The sequence below is a fragment of the Microcaecilia unicolor genome, chromosome 1 (genome assembly GCF_901765095.1).
Source record: "Microcaecilia unicolor chromosome 1, aMicUni1.1, whole genome shotgun sequence".
Classification (NCBI taxonomy): Eukaryota; Metazoa; Chordata; class Amphibia; order Gymnophiona; family Siphonopidae; genus Microcaecilia; species Microcaecilia unicolor.
In genome coordinates this window covers 685,005,571-685,020,212 of record NC_044031.1, presented here as the reverse complement: position 1 = coordinate 685,020,212, position 14,642 = coordinate 685,005,571, and the positions used below count along the sequence as shown (strand labels likewise).

Below are 14,642 nucleotides of genomic sequence, written 5' to 3'. Positions count from 1 at the left end.
GGAGCTTCTGTTAGTGAAATGCAATTTATCCTTAAAATTGGGCATGGTACCGGAAGATTGGAGGGTGGCCAATGTAACGCTGATTTTTAAAAAAGGTTCCAGGGGAGATCCGGGAAATTATAGACCGGTGAGTCTGACATTGGTGCCAGGGAAAATGGTAGAGGCTATTATTAAAAACAAAATTACAGAGCACATCCAAGGACATGGAAGTCAGCATGGCTTTAGTGTGGGGAAATCTTACCTGACCAATTTACTTCAATTCTTTGAAGGAGTAAACAAACATGTGGACAAAGGGGAGCCGGTTGATATTGTGTATCTGGTTTCAAAAGGCGTTTGATAAGGTACCTCATGAAAGGTTACAGAGGAAATTGGAGGGTCATGGGATAAGAGGAAATGTCCTATTGTGGATTAAAAACTGGTTGAAGGATAGGAAACAGAGAGTGGGGTTAAATGGGCAGTATTCAGAATGGAGGGGTAGCTAGTGGGGTTCCTCAGGGGTCAGTGCTAGGACCGCTGCTTTTTAATATATTTATAAATGATTTAGAGATGGGACTAACTAGCGAGGTAATTAAATTTGCTGATGACACAAAGTTATTGAAAGTCATTAACTCGCAAGAGGATTATGAAAAATTACAGAAGGACCTTACGAGACTGGGCGGCTAAATGGCAAATGACGTTTAATGTGAACGTGCAAGGTGATGCATGTGGGGAAAAAAGAACCTGAATTATAGCTACATCATGCAAGGTTCGACGTTAGGAGTTACGGACCAAGAAAGGGATCTGGGGGTCGTCGTTGATAATACACTGAAACCTTCTGCTCAGTGTGCTGCTGCGGCTAGGAAAGCGAATAGAATGTTGGGTATTATTAGGAAAGGTATGGAAAACAGGTGTGAGGATGTTATAATGTCGTTGTATCGCTCCATGGTGCGACCCCACGTTGAGTACTGTGTTCAATTCTGGTCGCCACATCTCAAGAAAGATATAGGAGAACTGGAAAAGGTGCAGCGAAGGGCGACAAAAATGATAGCGGGGATGGGACAATTTCCCTATAAAGAAAGACTAAGGAGGCTAGGGCTATTCAGCTTAGAGAAGAGACGGCTGAGGGGAGACATGATAGAGGTATATAAAATAATGAGTGGAGTGGAACAGGTGGATGTGAAGTGTCTGTTCATTCTTTCCAAAAATACTAGGACTAGGGGGCATGCGATGAAACTACAGTGTAGTAAATTTAAAACAAATAGGAGAAACGTTTTCTTCACCCAATGCGTTATTAAACTCTGGAATTCGTTGCTGGAGAACATGGTGAAGGCAGTTAGCTTGGCAGAGTTTAAAAGGGGGTTGGACGGTTTCCTAAAGGAGAAGTCCATAGACCGCTACTAAATGGACTTGGGAAAAATCCACAATTTCGGGAATAACACGTATAAAATGTTTGTACATTTGGGTAGCTTGTCAGATGCCCTTGACCTGGATTGGCCACTGTCGGGGGACAGCATGCTGGGCTCTATGGACCTTTTGTCTTTTCCCAGTATGGCATTACTTACAGTGGGGGAAATAAGTATTTGATCCCTTGCTGATTTTGTAAGTTTGCCCACTGACAAAGACATGAGCAGCCCATAATTGAAGGGTAGGTTATTGGTAACTGTGAGAGATAGCACATCACAAATTAAATCCGGAAAATCACATTGTGGAAAGTATATGAATTTATTTGCATTCTGCAGAGGGAAATAAGTATTTAATCCCTCTGGCAAACAAGACCTAATACTTGGTGGCAAAACCCTTGTTGGCAAGCACAGCGGTCAGACGTCTTCTGTAGTTGATGATGAGGTTTGCACACATGTCAGGAGGAATTTTGGTCCACTCCTCTTTGCAGATCATCTCTAAATCATTAAGAGTTCTGGGCTGTCGCTTGGCAACTCGCAGCTTCAGCTCCCTCCATAAGTTTTCAATGGGATTAAGGTCTGGTGACTGGCTAGGCCACTCCATGACCCTAATGTGCTTCTTCCTGAGCCACTCCTTTGTTGCCTTGGCTGTATGTTTTGGGTCATTGTCGTGCTGGAAGACCCAGCCACGACCCATTTTTAAGGCCCTGGCGGAGGGAAGGAGGTTGTCACTCAGAATTGTACGGTACATGGCCCCATCCATTCTCCCATTGATGCGGTGAAGTAGTCCTGTGCCCTTAGCAGAGAAACACCCCCAAAACATAACATTTCCACCTCCATGCTTGACAGTGGGGACGGTGTTCTTTGGGTCATAGGCAGCATTTCTCTTCCTCCAAACACGGCGAGTTGAGTTCATGCCAAAGAGCTCAATTTTTGTCTCATCTGACCACAGCACCTTCTCCCAATCACTCTCGGCATCATCCAGGTGTTCACTGGCAAACTTCAGACGGGCCGTCACATGTGCCTTCCGGAGCAGGGGGACCTTGCGGGCACTGCAGGATTGCAATCCGTTATGTCGTAATGTGTTACCAATGGTTTTCGTGGTGACAGTGGTCCCAGCTGCCTTGAGATCATTGACAAGTTCCCCCCTTGTAGTTGTAGGCTGATTTCTAACCTTCCTCATGATCAAGGATACCCCACGAGGTGAGATTTTGCGTGGAGCCCCAGATCTTTGTCGATTGACAGTCATTTTGTACTTCTTCCATTTTCTTACTATGGCACCAACAGTTGTCTCCTTCTCGCCCAGCGTCTTACTGATGGTTTTGTAGCCCATTCCAGCCTTGTGCAGGTGTATGATCTTGTCCCTGACATCCTTAGACAGCTCCTTGCTCTTGGCCATTTTGTAGAGGTTAGAGTCTGACTGATTCACTGAGTCTGTGGACAGGTGTCTTTCATACAGGTGACCATTGCCGACAGCTGTCTGTCATGCAGGTAATGAGTTGATTTGGAGCATCTACCTGGTCTGTAGGGGCCAGATCTCTTACTGGTTGGTGGGGGATCAAATACTTATTTCCCTCTGCAGAATGCAAATAAATTCATATACTTTCCACAATGTGATTTTCCGGATTTAATTTGTGATGTGCTATCTCTCACTGTTACCAATAACCTACCCTTCAATTATGGGCTGCTCATGTCTTTGTCAGTGGGCAAACTTACAAAATCAGCAAGGGATCAAATACTTATTTCCCCCACTGTATGTACTTATGACAATTTTGTATTATCGTATTATTTTTCAATAAAAGGAAAAGAATGAAAAAAAAAAGATATAGTGTATATCTTACTTGCTATGTGCATATGGTAAGTAAGCAAGAACAGGTCTGAAGCCAGGACAAACTGGAGCCACACAATGGGTGCAGGTAAAGGAAACACAATTTATTATAAAGATTCTGTAGGGGTCCTGTTCTGTTCACAGATGGAGAAAAACAAACAAACAGAAAACTAGTCTGCAACCATAACAATGTTCTCGGGTAAACTGCTCTTGCAGGGCCACTGCGTACCTTACTGTCTCCCAGTCTAGCAGTACGCTTTTCTCGTCTCTAGCCTGGTTCTCGACAGTTATCAACATAGTATCTAGCATCTAAAGGTGCAAAGTTCCAAGCTGCGCTTTACCTACCTAACTGTAGTAGTTGTAATTCACATGTACGTAGTGGAGAAAAATGAAGTCGGGCGTTGCTGCTTCCCTCTGGACCTCCTTAACCTAGCTGTGACTTGGGCTTCTTTACTTTCTAGACCATGCCCGCCTGACTCCACCCCTCCCCATGTCACTTCCCCCGTTGGGCAGGACTATGTGTTTTAAATTGGCTCCAACACCATGATGGAGAAAAGTAGTAGCGTCCTATAGACTCCCTCACAGTGTACTTTATCTCTAACCAGTGGTGTAGCAAGGGCAGGGTGATGGGGGCAGTGTGCCCCAGGTGTCAGCAGGTGTGTGGGGGGGGGGGGTGCTCCACTCCCGCTGCTCCCACCCAAAGGGCTGCTGGCGCTGCAGTTCCCACCTGCCTACCAGCTCCGCGACAGCCCTCTTCTCCTGCCACCACCCTGCCTATAAAAAAAAAAAAATCTGTGAAGCGGCGTCGCTGGCAGTGCCTCGCGTCTGCCCTGCTTGTAAAAGACGCAAATCTTCTCGTCATCGGGCCTTCCCTCACTGTGTCCCACCCTCGTGGAAATAGGAAGTTACCTCAGAGGAGGGCGGAAGGCCTGACGACGAGGAGGAGATTTGCTTCTTTTACAAGCAGGGCAGACACGAGGCGCTGCCTGCGACGCCGCTTCACAGATTTTTTTTTTAAAGGCAGGGTGGTGGCAGGAGAAGAGGGCTGTTGTCTGTCGACGGAGCTGGTAGGCAGGTCAGGTCGGAGGGGCTCAGATGGGAGAAGGGGACTGGGGTGGGGGTTCTCAGATGGGAGAAGGGGACTGGGGTGGGGTGTGGTTCTCAGATGGGAGAAGGGGGTTGGAACTGGGGTCTGAGAAGGGGCCATGCCTGGGGCTGGTGGGAAAATGGGGCATGCCTGGGGCAGGTGGGAGAATGGGTCTGGGGCTGAAAAGGGGGGCCCTAATGCAAGGCATGTGGATGAATGGGGCTGGAACTGGGGCCTGAAAAGGAGGATAGGTGGGATAAGGGGGCTTGTACTGGGACTGGGGGCTGAAAAGGGGCAGGGGCTGAAACTGTGGGGACTGGGGGCTGAAAAGGAGACAGGGAGAAGTGGCTGGGGCTGAAGCTCAGGACTGGTGAGAGAAGGGCTGGGGTTGAAACTGGGGGCTGAAAAGGGGACAGGGAGAAGTGGCTGGGGGCTGAAGCTCGGGACTGGTGGGAGAAAAGGGCTGGGGCTGAAACTGGGGACTGGTGGGGCTGAAACTGGGGGTTGAAAATGGGGGGCAGGTGGAAGATGTGGGCTGGGGTTAGAACTAGGGGCAGGTGGGATAAGGGGGCTGGAACTGGGGGCTGAAAAAAAGGGGTAGAGATCCTGGATGGAAGGGGGAGTGAGAGGGAGGGCAGACTGGATGGATGGGACAGCAGAGGGCAGACACTGGTATTATTTTATTTTCTATATTTGTTTTATTTCTATTTGTTAATTTGTAAAGTGGTGATTGGTACTTGTTAGTTTTTTCAAATTTACATCTGCTGTCTTTATATTTTGCACAGTACTAGGGGACATTTTCTGTTTCTGTGGTGTTGCATTGTATGCAGAGTCTGGTATCTTGGGGGTTCAGTTTAATTTTTGTCTAAGTACAAAGTTTATGATTACTTATTCTATAGTGGATTAGGGTGTATTGTTTGTGAAAAAGACATGGCTTTCAGTTGGCACTGACTGTGCAGGATCGACGATCTGTACTATTCTGTCTGGTTTCGTTTTACAATAGGTGAGAATTGATGTTCTAGTGCAGTGATGGCGAACCTATGGCACGTGTGCCAGAGAGGGCACGCAGAGCCCTCTCTGTTGGCACGCGCGCCGTCACCTCAGTCAGTTCCAGCCCCCCCCCCCCCCCCACCAGGGCCCTCCTCTGAAATTTAAAAGTCATACCTGGTCGGGGTTAAGGTGACGTCGGCAGCAGCAGCAGTAGTGAAAAGCATGCTGACTCGGTGCGCCTTCAGCCTTCCCTTCTGTTTCTCAAGCTCTGGTCTCGCCCTCTTTTCCTGTTTCCACAACGGCGGAACCACAGAGCTTGAGAGACAAAAGGGAAGACTGAAGGCGTGCCGAGTCAGCACGCTTTTCACTGCTGCTGCTGCCGCCGACGCCGCCTTAACCCCAACCAGGTATGACTTTTAAATTTCGGAGGGGGGCCCTGGTACTCGGACGGAGGGAGGGCGGGCTGCTCAGGAAAAGCTTTTGTCTTTGACGCCATTGTTTTTCCTTGTCAGACCAGCCTCCATGTAGGGTTGCTGGAGTGTTTTCACTATGACAGCACTGCAGGATTAAATAAAACACTGTTCCGTTTGTGGGGCACAAATATTGGCTACCACAGTAGCAGGAAAATGCTGATAGGAGAGAGTCATTGAATGAGCAGCATTCTGGTTCCTCCCACGACAACCCTGGAACTGGGTGGGAGAGAGGGAGAGGGGAGGGGGGACCCTAGCCCTGGAACTGAGAGGGGAGGGGTGGTCCTGGCCCTGGAACTGGGAGGGAGAGGGGACCCTGTGGAACTCAGAGGGAGGGGGGATCCTGTTGAACTGGGAGGGAGGAGGAACCCTGGAACTCAGGGGGAGGTGGAGGGGGGACGAGGGGGAGGGGGAATGGCACTTTACGATAAATAATTAGATTTTGGGTTGCTGTTTGGGCACTCGGTCTCTGAAAGGTTCGCCATCACTGTTCTAGTGCTCACTGTAGTGTTTAAGATGCTTTCCTTTTCCTTTTGTGACTCGTAGAAATGACTGCTTATGGTATGGTAGAATTGCTCTATAGGTCCTGAGTGTTTTGATTTCTCGGCATGCCTAGTACTGGATTTTGGAGGAGGGTGTTAAAAAATGACCGGCCCCGGGTGTCAACTACCCTAGCTACGCCACTGTCTCTAACTACTTCATGTTTTAATCAGTTGGCTCACGTTTGTTAACTGAAAACTCACTAGGAGCAGGCCAAGTCAGACCTAGGTTTTCAGCTTCCGATACAGAGCATTCTGGGAGCTTCTCAGTGTTAAAGACTGAATGAGAAGAACCAGGGTTGAACCCTTGATGACTGGTACTACTGAACACAATTTTCAAACTTAAGATCATAAGATGTGTCATGCTGTGTAAGATCAAAGGTCTATCAAACCCAGCATTCTGTTTGACAGTAACCAATCCAGATCACTAGGAAGTATCTAGAGCAGGGGTGGGCAACCTGCAGCCAGCAAGACCACAGGAAGAAGACACAGAAAACGTTATTAACCAGAGTTTTGATGATTTTAAATACTGCATTTCCCAAATATTTTCAGAATAGCTGTTTGTTTCCATCATTTTTAGTTAAATTTGTATTCTATTTATCACAGGTGGTCTATGGAGCTCTGTGCATTACCAGTTCTGACATCACATAACTTTGGGGCCTGCCAGGAATAGTACTGACAATCACGTGGTTCCTTTGTGTATAAAGTCTGCCCACTCCTGATCTAGAGGAGCCCAAAGAGTAGATCCATTCTTTGCTGCTTACAAGCAAGGATAATTCAAGCCCTTAGTGTTGGCTACCATGTGTCTAATATATGCACACAGAGACACTAAGGTGATTATTTTAGAACCTCTATTCTTGTTTTGGATTTCTGAAACTGGCATTTAGACATCCATATTGCACGGACATTCAAATCCCAATTTTACAAAGGCAGGATATGGATGTCTAACACTGCAGTACGTTCATATGGTAAGGGGGCGTGGTCTGTGGGCCTAGGAAGGGCCCAAAATATGGATATCAAACTCCTATCACAGAAGGGGAAAATACATCCAAATCTTAAAAGATGGAGGTTGTTATTTAGACCTGGTACTTGTCATGTCCAGGTTACAAAAGTGTTCCAATTAAGAGCAGTTCTCCACCGGAGGGCTTAAGGCACGATATGTCCTTAATCCCCCAGTGGTTGCTGTCCCTCCCTCTCCCATGAATGTGAAACTGGCCAAGGATACAAGGTTTAAGCTTCAGGTATTATGCATATTCTTATCAGAGCAGCAAGCAGGTCTGAGTAGCACCTTAATGAAAGATGCAGTGGACTGGGCACCAAGGGTTCAAATCCCACTTCAGCTCTCTCTCTTTTTTTTTTTTTTTTTTAATTATGAGCCCTCCATGGACAGAAAAACACTTACTGTACCTGAATATATAAGACACCTGCAAGCTTGAAGGCTATTGAAGTGATGTACATTCAGGTACAGTAGGTATTTTTCTGACCCTGGAGGGTTCACAATTAAAAAATAAAAAAATCACAAACAGCTGAAGTGGGATTTGAACCTGAGTCTTCCGATTCTCAACATACTGCTCTAACCATTAGGCTACCCTCTGCTCTGCATGGACATCTGTGTAGCCATTTTATAAGACGGACATTCCTATGTTGCCACACAGACGTCCATGTCCCTTGCTTTGTCCCAATCAAAATTTGGACATTTCAGTTTGTAAGATGGATGCTCATGATGGATGTTTCCAGTACATGGACATCCATCTCACATGCACTTTAGAATAGGCTGTATCCTGTTCTAAAATACGTGTAAGATGGATGTCCATTTGTGACATTCTGACTTTGATGTCTATATTCAGAGTTGGACATCCTTTCTAAAATGTCACTCCACGAAACTAGTGCTCAGGAGCCATCTGCTGCTTATGAACTGAAGCCAGGTAAGCACCTTATACATAGCACAAAAAGGCGTTTTACAATTTTTAGGTTCCGAGGCTCCCTCTGCTGGCTAGCCTTTATTTCAAATTTTAAAGCCAGAAAAGCAAAAGGGGGAGAACAGAGAAAGAGAGCACACGTGCATCACTGAGTCACACCAGGTCAACAGAAGAGTTCTGCCCCACTGTACACACAGATTTGTAGTTCTCATTTTCCCATGCATGGAAATGATGGTACACAAAACAAAATAAGGCAATATTCATAAAGGAAGTGATACAACTGTTTTGTATTTCAAAGAATGCATTGGGGTAAATGGCTGTTACAACCTTAAACAACTGTTGTATGACTGCACTGAGCATCCAACAAAGCACTGGGGTAAACCTACATGAAGTACAGTTAAACCTTAAACAGCACTAGTACAAAAGAGACGCCAAGGGTGGTCCATCCCAATGCTGGAGATTTCACACCACAATGCTGGAGATTGAAGCAGATGCATAGCCATGGGTGGGCCTGAGTGGGCCCAGGCCCACCCACTACCCCCAATCTAACATCCCTCATTTCCTTTCCTCCCACGGGTCCAGGTCTGGCCATCCGGGATCGTTGCCTGCCTCTTCCTGTTCCTCCTCGCCGCTGCCGCAGAGCCTGAAGCTTTCTTTCTTGGGTCGTCGCTGGCAGCGATTCACACAGGCATTTGCCTCTGCCGCATCCGGCCCTCTCTGATGCAACTTCCCGTTTATGGGAGGGCTGGATGGATGCGTCAGAGGGAAATGCCTGTGTGAATCACTGCCAGCGACAGCCCAAAAAAGAAAGCTGCAGGTAAACCGGCGGGGAGGAGCAGAAAGAGGCAGACAATGCTCCCGGATGGAAGGGAGAGAGCTGCTGGACTTGGGAGGAAGAAGGGGCTGGAGAGAAGGGAGAGAGCTTTGGGATGTGGGAGAAAGAGGAGGTGGGGACTGGATGGAAGGGAGAGAGCTGCTGGATGAGGGGGCTAGAGAGAAGGGAGACAGCTGCTGGACGTGAGAAGAAGGGATCTGGATGGAAGGGAAAGAGCTGCTAGAACAGCACAAGGAGGGATGGAAGGGAAACAGATACCAGACCAAGGAGATAAAGGAAAAGGGGATCAAATACTGAACCTATAGCGGGAAGAAGGAAGAAAGAGAGAGAAAGAGAGAGAGAGAGAGAGAGAAGGCAGGGAATCAAGCAAGCAAACCAGATGCTGGAAAGGAGAGGGAGAGAAGCTGGATGGGGTAGGGTCAGAGAGGATAGAGATATATTGGCACTGGGGATGAAGAGAGGGGAGAAGCTGAACAAGGAAATATAGGGTCACGTAGAAAGGGAGATACTGAACATGGAGAAAGAGCTACAGAAATGGAAGAAGATGGAGAGTGGATATAGAGAGGCTAGAAACATCAAATGGACAGGAGACCTTAGTGAGTGAGTTAAGACAGAAGGATGTAGAAACCAGAGCCTGGGACCAACATGATTTGAAAAATAAAATGACCAGACAACAAAAGGTGGAAAAATAATTTTATTTTTCTATTTTTTGATTAGAATATGTCAGATTTGAAATGTACAACCTGCAAGAGCTGGTGTCAGATATGGCTGGGGCCCAAGGCAGAAATTTGGGAGGGAACCCCAAAGCTTACTAACAGGCTGCACCTTTTTCAGCTTCCGGCTGGCCTAGGGTTCTCTCTGGCTAGGGGGATAAACGAAGTTGCCCTAGTTGTACCCCCCCCCCCCCCGCCCACCACACACATACACCATCTCTTGCATATCATCATATTTTGCACAGTATAGGAGAAAATGCATCTCTTTGTACTTCTCTGTGCTGTGCTATATGCAAGATCTGGCCTCTTGGGATTTCAATTTAATTTGTTTATGGTTTGTGGTCACTTATTCTGTATTTGGCATTTGTGTTCTGTGTGTATGACCAAAGTATTCTGTTAGAATGGATTTTTTATGTAGTATTCTATAGTAATTTGGCTTGTTCAGTTTTCTTGATAGATGTATTGATATGTTAGGGCCCCACTGTAATAGGGCATATCTGGGGGAAGCATATGTGTGTGTGTTGGAGGACTGTGGGTCAGTGGAGGATGAAGAGTGTACCCTCTTGTATTTCCCCTAGCTCTCGATGTGGCCTGCAGCCACTAAGGCCAGCACTGCTACTCTCATTGAAGTTATTGGGAGTGCGGTAGAGGTAGGGGCATGGGCAGGGCATGGGTGCATCAGCTGGCAGGTGTTTCTCTAGTGCCCATGAATCCAACCTGCTGGCCCACTCAAAAATTGCCTTCTGGCTAAGTCACTGGATTGAAAGCCAATGAACAAGATTTTTCTCGTGGGCCCCAGCCATGATTAAAACTAGTTCTTGCAAATGCACATTCCTAAAACTGACTTATTCCAATCAATAATTAGAAAATAAAATTATTTTTTCTACTTTTGTTGCCTTGTCATTTCATTTTCCTCATTGTGTTGGTCCCAGACTCTGGTTTCTGCTTTCCGCTGTCATCTCTTAACTTCCCTTCCCCCCTCCCCCCCCCCCCCACACACAATCTGGCATCTCTCTTCTTCCCTTCCCTCCCCCCCACCACCTGCAGTCTGGAATTTCTCTTCTTCCCTTTCCTTCCCTCCCCCCACCACCCGCAGTCTGGCATCTCTCATCTTCCCTTCCATCCTCTCCCACCTCACCCACAGTCTAGCATCTCTCTTCTACTCTCCCTCCCTTCCTCTGCCCACAGTCTGGCATCTCTCTTCTTCCCTTCCCTCCAACCCCCCCCCCCCCGGGTGATGATGTGGTGGCTCTTTCTCCCTTCCCCCTACCTATCCATGGGTACAGCATTTTGCTTTCCTGCACTCTCTCCCTGCAAGATGCAGTAGCACTCTTCCTCCCTGCAGAGCTGCTCTCTTTCAATGTTCCGAGCCACCAGCAGCGTCAGCGAGGTAAGCACATTGTCTTCGGCGGCCTGCCAAAGTAGGCAAAAGCGGCACGTCCACAGAAGTAAAGCGCGCAGGAATCGGTAGCCGAGAGCTTACCCCGTAGTGTGCACAAGATTTAATAGCCTCAGACAAGAGAATAATAAATATACTCACAAAAAACAGTCAGTCTGATGACCTCCAAGGCACTGAAGCCCCACAATCTTCCCACAGCATACATAGACACTCTCAAAAAGAACCACAGTGGCTGCTATTTTTTTTTTTTTTAAGATCAAGGCAGGAGAAAAAGAGAAGGGAAGACTGAGATAAAAGAGGTAGAAAGTGGCAACAGGGGAGCAGGGAGAGACCTAGACCACTAGATTTACACCTGAGGCACAGGATATTCTCAACCCTAAACTCAAGTGAACCTACAAGCAGGACAGGGGGTCACAAAGAAGTCACCACAGCACACAGGAGCTGCTATCCCACCTGCTGAAGATAGAGAATACTGGCTTGGTTGCTAAGCGCAGGAGCTTATGAAGCACAACTCATTAGAGTTCTCTATCTCCACCTGCTGGCGGATGGTTACAACCTATTTGACTGGACTGATCCTTGGGACGTAATGAAAAGAACTATTTCTAGTGCAGATGATAATGACAATAATGATAAGGTATTCTTTGCTACATAAGTCAAATGTTTAAGGAATTCCCTTTATCAAAACCTGCAGACCCAGTCAGATGACATCAGAAATACTGCAGCCTGGCCTGATTTGAAGGAATTTTTTTATCTAAACAATCCACTTTCTGCTAGTTGTTGAACACCTTTTTAGCTGTGCTAGATTAATGACTCATACCCATACTCACATGAGTGACAGTCATTTTCAAAAATTTAGCTTTACTAAAAGCAAAGTGGCTTAAATTTTAGAGCAATAAAGTTGTTGGGGTAAAAACAATAACAGTTGCATCCACTGTATTTGCAGTACATTTACTTAAAAAGTATTATATTAGGCAATAACTTTTCTACTTTCACTTAAGTATACTTTTTAATGTAGTCACTGTACCTTTACTTTTGTATTAAAAATATACATTTATTTTTATTTCCACTTAAGTACTTTGACCTAGTACTTTGAACAACACTGGGTTCCATCACCATTTAACTTAGTAGAGCTCTCTTGTCACTACCCAGAAGTTAACCAGACATCAGCCAATATTCAGACCGATGCTCAGTTAGATCCATGGCTGAAGTCAGGGCAGCCTTATTTAACCAGTTAGCAGTCTGAATACTGTCACTAAGTGGTTAAGTACTGGCTTCTCTCATGTCTGCCCCAGCACAAATTGGACAGTGCACAGCGGTTAGTGGTTATATTCAGCAGTACTGACCATTTAAGTGCTGAATATCAGTAGTTAGGCAGCCACAAATATACCCGGGCAGGACCATCTTGCTTTGAATATCGGGTGGCTATTGTTTAAGGCAGTGGTTCCCAAACCTAATCGTGGAGGCAACCCAGCCAGTCAATGATCCCGAAAACCGGACTGGCTGGGGTGCCTCCAGGACCAGGTTTGGGAACCACTGGTTTAAGGCAATGCTGCTACACAGTAACTTCAGCAACTCACTTTGCTAACAATGGAATATATTTCTCATGAAATAGGAATCCAACTCTTACTTTTCAACTGAACTGAATAGAAAAGACATTTCAATAGAAAATGAATGAGAAATCTGACACATTCAGTCAGGAAGAAGTTCCCCTTCCATCCCTGGGATTTGAATTCATACTGGTAGTTAGTTTGGGGAAGAAGGAACAAGTATGAAATGAAAGAAAAGTGAACCTTTGTAGAATTTTCTGAAGTGACAGAGCATATCATCTATGGAGGTAACAGACTTTAATCAACTGTCAACTTTCGAAGAACTATCCTTGCTCACCTGTTCCTTAAACTGCTCCTGTGAAACACAATCTGTTACATTCACACAGCCCAGCAGACACCCCGATGGGTAATCCTTGGGAAACTCTGTATCTGCAGTGAGAGACAAACATGTTAGAAGCAAGATCATGATATACCCTCAGAGACTCCTTAAAAAACTATCAGGTAACATCCTCAGTATACACATTAACAGGTAACTCAGTGTATTTTCAGCTATCACGCCTGTCTACTTCTGCTACGTGCATCCTTCCTCAGTTAACATGAAATGTGATTAATCAAGTCAAATTTTAAACATTAGTATTAATAATACTGTCTCACCTTTAGGTAGCAGCATTCTGTAGAAGGCTTCCAGCTGGGAGATCTCTTGTGAGGCTGGTCTCTTGGCTGTTGCTGCTATCCACAAACGGCCTCGGTGAGAGCTGTACCAGGTTCTGCCTTCCACTCTGCAAACACATCACATTCAAAGCAGAAAACGTACTTCAAAAGTTCTGCCACTTTCCTCTAAAACTCACATACACTGTATTTACTTGACATAATAATTTATGGGAATGCCAGGAGAATCCAGACAATAAAAGATATACAACACTCAATTATAGACTAAGGAAGATAACATTTATAATCCCAATTTCGCAGAATGCTGTAACATCTTCCTGCCAAACAGCAGCAAGCAGACACTTCAATAAGATAACCTTAAGCACTCTTGTTTCATTTATATACAGTATGTAAGGGATGAAAAGATTTCTTATTTAACATTTTTTTAAACTGGGTGAAGGCACATAAGGATAATTAGCACACTTATAAGAAGAATAAAATAATGGCAAACATTCTTTGCCTTACATATTTAAGGTAGGTTTTGATGTTTACCACTAGTTTATCCTCCATTTCTACTCCCACCTGAAATGAAATGAGTGTTAAGATATGGAATCATCAGCACTCACTTATAGGTACTCCAAACTTACCACCTACTGTTGTGCTCTCATCTGGCCAGTCATTGCATTGATGGTGTTCAACTAGGGGTCATGCAAGCATGCTCCATTTAGTGCATATACCTGTGGACAAGAATCTGGCCTCTAGTGGTCACTGTTGAGCAAATGCTAGGACTTCCCCATATCTTTCTTTTACATGATTGATAATTTTGCTAGGGAAAAATTCTCCACCCTGGGGACTGTAAAGTTGCTTCAGCATGATCTGCAGATAAAGAACATGAACATCCTTGGGAGCAGGTGTGGTAAGCCCATGCTTCCAAAAAGCCCATGCTGGCATGATAATCTACCTATTAAGATGGGTGGGTAAACTAAAAATATTTTTAAGTAAGTAAATCAAATCATTTGGAAGCCCATTCCAACTATACCACTGCAAGCTTCACAGTCCCCTATGGTCAGCCCTACTTGGTTCCTGGACCAGGAATTCCATCCCAAACTCAGGTTCTTCTGCGTAGATGTGTATGGCACTTGTGCTGGACTCAACACTTTATACTTTCTTCTATTTGGCAAATTCTGAACACTGGGCTGAAAATTACACTTAGCATATTATTACAATTAGAAGTCAATCTTAAAACTGTCCCTGGGTGTTTTTAATGCATATTTTCAATTTGAAGCTT

At 45.6% G+C, this 14,642-nt stretch overlaps 1 protein-coding gene across 2 annotated transcripts in view; it reads right to left on the bottom strand.

The window, feature by feature from the left end:
• Positions 1-14,642, bottom strand: part of TRIP4 (thyroid hormone receptor interactor 4) — a 269,161-nt gene that overhangs the window by 63,457 nt on the left and 191,062 nt on the right. For both annotated transcript variants that reach the window (XM_030188088.1, XM_030188095.1), the window contains exons 10-11: positions 13,361-13,485; positions 13,044-13,135 (exon numbers count right to left, since the gene is read on the bottom strand). In XM_030188088.1, the coding sequence (XP_030043948.1) occupies positions 13,044-13,135; positions 13,361-13,485 (217 nt within the window). The remainder of the gene's footprint in view (positions 1-13,043; positions 13,136-13,360; positions 13,486-14,642) is intronic.